At 36.9% G+C, this 7,119-nt stretch overlaps 1 protein-coding gene across 1 annotated transcript in view; it reads left to right on the top strand.

The window, feature by feature from the left end:
* Positions 1-4,885: 4,885 nt before the first annotated feature.
* LOC135197533 (uncharacterized) overlaps positions 4,886-7,119 on the top strand; it is a 9,141-nt gene continuing 6,907 nt past the window's right edge. The window contains exons 1-2 of the mRNA XM_064224594.1: positions 4,886-5,135; positions 5,906-6,058. Coding sequence (XP_064080664.1) covers positions 4,886-5,135; positions 5,906-6,058 — 403 coding nt within the window. The remainder of the gene's footprint in view (positions 5,136-5,905; positions 6,059-7,119) is intronic.

Genomic DNA, 7,119 nt, shown 5'->3' with positions numbered 1-7,119 from the left:
AATTTGCAGCAGAGCAGAAATAGAAGGATAAGGAGGGAGGAAGGCATATAGCAGAAAGTGGGAGAAGGGAGAGAGAAGTAAAGCAAAAAACAGGGATATGATTACAAGAATCAGATGTGGTAAACTAAGGAAGGCTGAATAATAGAAAGATATAATGCAAGGAATGGGATGCTCGTATACGGCAGATTAATGGAAAGATAAGAATTGTTTAAAAGAGTGATTAATGCAACAAGGTAAAAGTTGGATGGGTTAGATTAGGTGAAGGGAAAATTAAAATAGGTTGATGGTGAAATGAAGAAATAAATCAAAATAGATAAACAAATAAAATAAGAAGCAATAAGATTGAAACGAAAAAAAATGTATTTTTATGAAATAAGCAGTGACTATAAATGCTACAAGAGGATGGAACAAACGGCATGTGTGAAATGTAAACAGAAAATATGGGAAAAAAGGAATGACACAGTTACTCTTCGGCCTCAGGGCAGTCCTTAGGTGCTAACACCAGACTCTCAGGCCTACAGGAAATTTCAGTTCAGATTTATTTGCCCCGTCAAAAACAGGAACACTATTCAAGTATTTTGGCAGCTAAGCCCTTTTATACATCATGGGAATGTAGCTCAGACGCCAAGTTTTGAAGACAACGTCCCTTGAAATGAAATGCTTATGTCCAGATATGACGGGAACTGACTAGCCATGAAGAATTCGGGCGACAAGAAAATTGCGAAAAATTTCACTCAGTAACGACCAAAGATATCTGATGGACATCAACCAGATATTACAATAAAATCTCCTCTTTCACAAATCTTACAGATAAAAAAAGTACCCATAGTATTGCACGTTATCTGGTTATGCAGTTTGAATTCACAAATCCCTAAATATTTAACTGCTCGCTATAGGCAAACGTATGGGCATAGCTAAAAGGATTTTTTTTAGAAGAAGAAAATTTTCATACCCGAGAGCAGGCAACAAATTCCTAACGACTGACAGCTGCGATTTTTGTGATGAATTAAAAATTCCGGCATTTCTTCCAGTGGAGGCTGGAATTTCCATGAACGCCGTAAAAAATGGCGCGAAGCTCAGCAGCAAAAGTTGGACAACAGAAGGGAAAGGCCGCTGCCTTCCCAATAAAGGAATAAACAAAGCAAGCCCAACAATGGCGTCGGGCCAAGGGAAATCTAAATATGCAGAAGGTCCATTGCATTCAGCAATGCCAGTTCTATAAAGATCGTCGAGGGAGAAAAACTGGCCAATAATGACGGAAGGAAAAAGAGTAGACGAAAATAGAAAGATTCAGAAGAGGAAAAGAGAAAAAAACATAAAAAAAAGCACACACACAGATGACTGGAAGGAAGCAAAGCAAAGGTGTAAACAAGGAAATGCATTTAAAGAGATAAAAAATAAAAGCTGGTATTGTTGTAAGATAGAGATAGAAGGCTAATTGAGGCATATAGTCAAAATTATTATTATTATTATTATTATTATTATTATTATTATTATTATTATTATTATTATTATTATTATTATTATTATTATAAAGTAAGGTACAGAGAGACACGAATAACTGGCATACAAAGGGGACAAACTCAGTCAAAAGGAAAGCAAGTTATTCCGTAGAGGAAAACTTCGAGAAGGATAATAGAATAAAAGTGACAGGGCATAACTGAGAAGGAAATAAATAGAAAAATAGGAATAAAGTAGTATTCGAAACAAGACGGAAAATCAATACTTAAGGAAATGTAGAGGGAATTGCACTTGCCAGCATTTATGGAGTCATATATAATAATAAAAATAAATGAGGCAAGCACTATAAAGTCGCTACAGAAAGTAACGCCTGTCAAAATTTGTACAGAAACAACGAAAACATTTCAAGTTCAGTCATTATTTCAAAATTTGGCTTTTTTAGTTCATAATGAGTAGCCGATTACACTCGCTTCTTTTGATGGAGCATGAATTGACCCAAATTATATAGATAATGCATCATAGAAAACGAGATGAACGCTCATGAATAAGAGTTCAACCAGAATACGCTTCCTTGAAATATGATTAGACAAATTACTATTCATCAAATTTCAGTCAAGACACTCCACAATCAAATCAGCCTTTGAGCAGAATGTAAAGTCCAAAAGACTGTCATAGAAGAAGTGGGAAACGAAGATGAGACAATAATTTGTATGTTTCAAAAATCTTGCCAAAAGTCGAACTTTCATTGGCCCAGTCAGGATTCAAGCTCGCTTGAAATTCTGAGCGTTACGAGTCCTTCAGGAAATAAATTAACACAGCGAAAATTCCACAGGATACACTGTAATACTTCTGGAATGAGTCTTGAAAAAAAGTGACCTTTCAAAAAATAGGAAAAGTTTCTTTATAGCGAAAATTTTGCTAAAGGAAGCTCTGCCCAAGGACGTTAAGGTTTTGGGCTTCCAATCACAAGGTTTTAACAATTAATGCATCTTTATTTATTAAAAAACTGGTCCCCTCACTGAACACCCATGCCACGTCTACACCTCTTTACCTCTCGTGAACTGTTTACGTTTTTTGTTAGTCCTTCCTCTGTCTTCACACTCAACGGTTGGTCCTTATTTGTGTTTTTAACTGTGATTGTTTTATTGTACTTTACATTGTGGTATTTTAAGTCATTGTAGCTTAATTTTGTTTATTGTACTAATTAGAGATGATACTTCTTTTTAGCCGTTGAAAATGAGGCCTGCTGGTTGGCTTCGAAACGTTGCAAACTTGATAAATATGAGTTCCTTGACCTGTTGGTGTGCTTCCCCTGCCTTCATTGTATAGGTTATATATATATATATATATATATATATATATATATATATATATATATATATATATATATATATATATATATATATATATATATATATATCCACAGGAGAAAAGTAAGAGGCAGCAGTAGGTCCTAACCAGTTTCGACTTTATATTCAAGCCATCAACGATATGTTTGAAATAAAGTCAAAACCAGTCCGGACCTACACTGTGCATTTTATATTTCACCTGTGGATATGTGTGATAAATGAATAAGTGCTAAAGTGATCATAATATATATATATATATATATATATATATATATATATATATATATATATATATATATATATATATATATAAGTGGGTGTGTGTGTGTGTGTGTGTGTGTACATAAATCGATGTTGTTTACTCGAAATGAAAAGTAGCTGTTGAAGCCTTGCCGTCCTAATGACAGGATAATGGAGATGCCTTACTAACTGATTATAAAATTAGAAGACCATATATTATCATTAATCGAACCTAGCCACCTGGGGGGCAAGCAAGTCCTTATGGGTGCTGGTCCCAAGCCCGGAAAAATTGGGATGGTTGTGTCAGGCAGGGCATCCAGCTGTAAAAATCTGTGCTAAAACCTAAAAATGGAATGAGCCAAAATATGGAAAGAGGTAATGAATGCTAGGGCGTACTCCGTAAATGACGCACAGAGACACTGTGATAAGGCAAAGGCTACTGCATTAGGAGCGGGTGCAGCTAAAAAAGCGAGCTCACATTGGATTTAGAGTATGCCAGCTTAATATTGGGTACCTGACTGGGAGAGGTAGAAAATTGGCTGACTTGAGAGAAAAGATGTTGTGTGTGCAAGAAACGCGATGGAAAGGAAATAAAGCTAAAGAGTTGGGTGATGGAGCAAATAAACGAGGTAGAAATGGAGTTGGCATAGTACTGTCTGGTGAACTGAAGAATACAGTGATAGAAGTGCATAGAAAGAATGACTGTGTCATCAGATTGAAGATATGTTATGGAGGAGAGATTCTGAGTATTATAAGATTATATGCACCACAAGTTGGTTGTAAAAAAGAAGAGACGGGAAATTTCTGGAGAGACATGGATGGAGTAATGCAAGAACTGGAAAAACATGAGAGGGTGATAGTATAGGCAGATTTGAAAGGCCATGTCGGAAGTAAAAATGAGGCGATTGGTCGGGTGCATGGGGGCCATGGAATTGGGGAGAGAAACCCAGGAGGAGAGAGTATAGTGGACTTTGCTGTGCCATTCAACATTACAATAGTAAACACATTCTTTAAGAAGAAAAGGGAACATCTAATAACATATAAGAGTTGGGAAGATTCTCCCAGATAGACTACTTCCTGTATAAAAGGATAAAACTGGTGGAGGTCAAGAACTGCAAAATTATTCCAGGCGACCATGTAGCCCCCAACACAGACTGCTATGTAAAGGGATAAGGGAAAGTAAATGGTACAAATTAGTGAGGGAAGGGGATAAGAAGAGGTATTTTAAGAGGAGGGTTTTCGAGGATATTAATATAGGAATTAAAGATGTTCAAGGATGGTGGGCAGAAAATGCAGCAGTAATGAGAATGCATGGAATTGAGCTGATAGGAGAGACATCTGGAATCATATGAGAAGAAAAGGAGAGTTGGTTGTGGGATAAAGACATTGAGAAAGTAGTAAAAGATAAGAAGGAGGCAAAGAAAAACTGGGAAGAGTCACAGTTAATGGTGGACAGAGATAGGTTCAGAGAGAAAAACAAGGTGGTGAAAAAGGTGGTAGCCCAAGTTAAAGCAAAGTCGTATGATGATGTGTATAAGAGCTGGGGACAAAGTAAGGATTAAAGAAGATGATCAAGCAATCAAAGGCTAGAAATAAAAGCACCAAAGATATTACACATCAAATAAACAAAAGATCAAGTTAGTGTAGCACTTAGAGCGGAGGAAGACATTGTGAAGAGATGGAAAGAATATTTCGAACAGTTGTTAAATGAAGAAAATTATAGACTAATAAGAGAGGATGAACAAGTGAACATTGTCATGGTAATGAGGATTTCTAGGCAAGAGGTACTAAATGCACTGAAGAAAATGAAAAATGAGAAGGCAACCAGGCCAGACATGATTCCTGTGGAGGCATGGAAAGCATTAGGAGATGAAGGAGTGGATATACTGTACGCTCTTATGATAAAGATCCTTGAGCAGCAAAAGAGGCCAAATGAGTGGTGTGGGAGCATATTGGTCCCAGTTTTTAAAGGGAATGGCGATGTCCAAGAGTGTGGTAATTATATGGGTATTAAATTGATGTCCTATACTTTGCAGATACTGGAAAGGATGATAGATGCAAGACTGAGAGAAGAAGTACAAAGAGGTAAAGAGCAGATGGGATTTATGAAGGGAAGGGAAACAACAGATGGTATATTTGTCTGAGCCAACTAATAAAGAAATTTGGGGAAAAGCAAATGAAGGGACCTACATATGGTATTCATTGAACTTGAAAAGGCTTATGACCGAGTCCCAGGACAAGAGGTATGGAGGAGTCTGAGGGAGAAGATGGTACCAGAGAAGTATGTGCAATTAATACAAGAGATGTACCAGAATGTATTTACCATAGTGAGGAGCAGTGTTGGGGAGACAGAGAGTTTTGAGGTGAGAGTAGGATTACACCAGGGGTCAGCTCTGAGCCCATTTATCTTTAGCATAGTGATGGATGTTATGATAGAGGAAGTAAGGGAGGCAGTACCATGGAGCATATTGTATGTGGATAATATTGTTCTGTGTGGAGAGAGCAGGGAAGATCTGGAAATGAAATTGGAAAGATGGAGACAAATACTGGAAGACAGAGGAATAAGAATAAGCAGATCTAAGACAGAATATATGTTTCCACCAATGAAGGGGATGATAGAGAAAGTATTCAGCTTGGTGGAGAACAAATAAAGAGAGTTGATAAGTTTAAGTATTTGGGATCCTTTGTTAATGCTGGAGGAAGTATGGAAGAAGTAAAACACTGGGTACAGGCAGGCTGGAACAACTGGAGAGTGGCCTCTGGAGTTCTTTGTGACAAAAGAGTACTGTTGAGGTTAAAAGGAAAAATTCAAAAGACAGTAGTAAGAACAGCAATGATGTATGGTACGAAAACAGAAAGCATGAGAAAGACAGAGGAGAAGAAGATGGATGTGGCAGAAATGATAATGCTTAGGTGGATGTCTGGGGTGACAGTAGAGGATAGGATCAGAAATGAGTACATAAGGGGGTCGACTAAGGTGGTGGAAGTATCAAAGAAAGCGCAGGATGGTATGGATACCTGTTGAGGAGAGATGAGGATCACGCTGGGAGACATACTATGGGGATGGGGTTTCAAGGAAGAAGACGAAGAGGGAGACCAAGAAAGAGATGGAAGAACTGTGTGAGAGGAGACTTACAAGAGAAGGGAATTAATGAGGCAGAAGCGCAGGATAGAAATAGATGGAAATGGCTCAACCGAAACGGTAAACCCATATGAAAATGGGAACCAGCTGGGAAGAAGATATTATTATTAATCGAACTTATCAACCTCCTGTTATTGAAATATGGTGGAATTATACAGCAGTTCTAGAGAACTGCTGTATAATTCTGAAACATTACAATATAGTTTTCAAATCTTATGCTTCTAAAAGAAGTCATTCCTCAAAAATATAACGTATCTCAAAATCGCAAACATAAGCTGCAGTTATTAACTTATCAATAAGTAATAATGATTATAATAATAATAATAGTGTTTTAAAAACTTATCTAAGACTTACATATATGAAAATTGCCCTCTTTATTCCTATTTATAATTTTAGGATCGAACTCAGATTCATTTGGAAACTTCGAGTAAAAGCCGCCCAAAAAAATAGTGGCCTGACAACCACCGTGAAGTGTTCCCAATTAGGCGGCGCGGTTTTAATATCCAAGAAGCAAACCTTTATTGCCTACTAAATATCAAGCCACCAGGCAGGTCCTTTATCTTTTGGCCGAAATTCATTCCGGGCAAACACTCTCGATCTGCGTAAGACCGAGAGTGTGCTGTTTACTTCTTTTATCAAACAGCATTCAATGTTCTCTGGAAGCTTGAATTGCAAGTCAGTGGTTCCTGTAGTGGGCCTGTTCTATATATAAGGGTTTATTTGAATAATAATAATTAATAATAATAATAATAATAATAATAAAATAATAATAATAATAATAATAATAATAATAAGATATAACTAAGTTTTTCTCTCATTAAGAGGCCTATTCTGACAAAATGGAAGAGGATATAAATTCCTAATGATTGGGGTGCCATTACGAGTTTATTAAAGATTGCTAGAACTTCATTCACAGAATCTCCTTTT

The sequence above is a fragment of the Macrobrachium nipponense genome, chromosome 21 (genome assembly GCF_015104395.2).
Source record: "Macrobrachium nipponense isolate FS-2020 chromosome 21, ASM1510439v2, whole genome shotgun sequence".
Classification (NCBI taxonomy): Eukaryota; Metazoa; Arthropoda; class Malacostraca; order Decapoda; family Palaemonidae; genus Macrobrachium; species Macrobrachium nipponense.
This window is presented reverse-complemented; position numbering and strand designations above follow the sequence as displayed.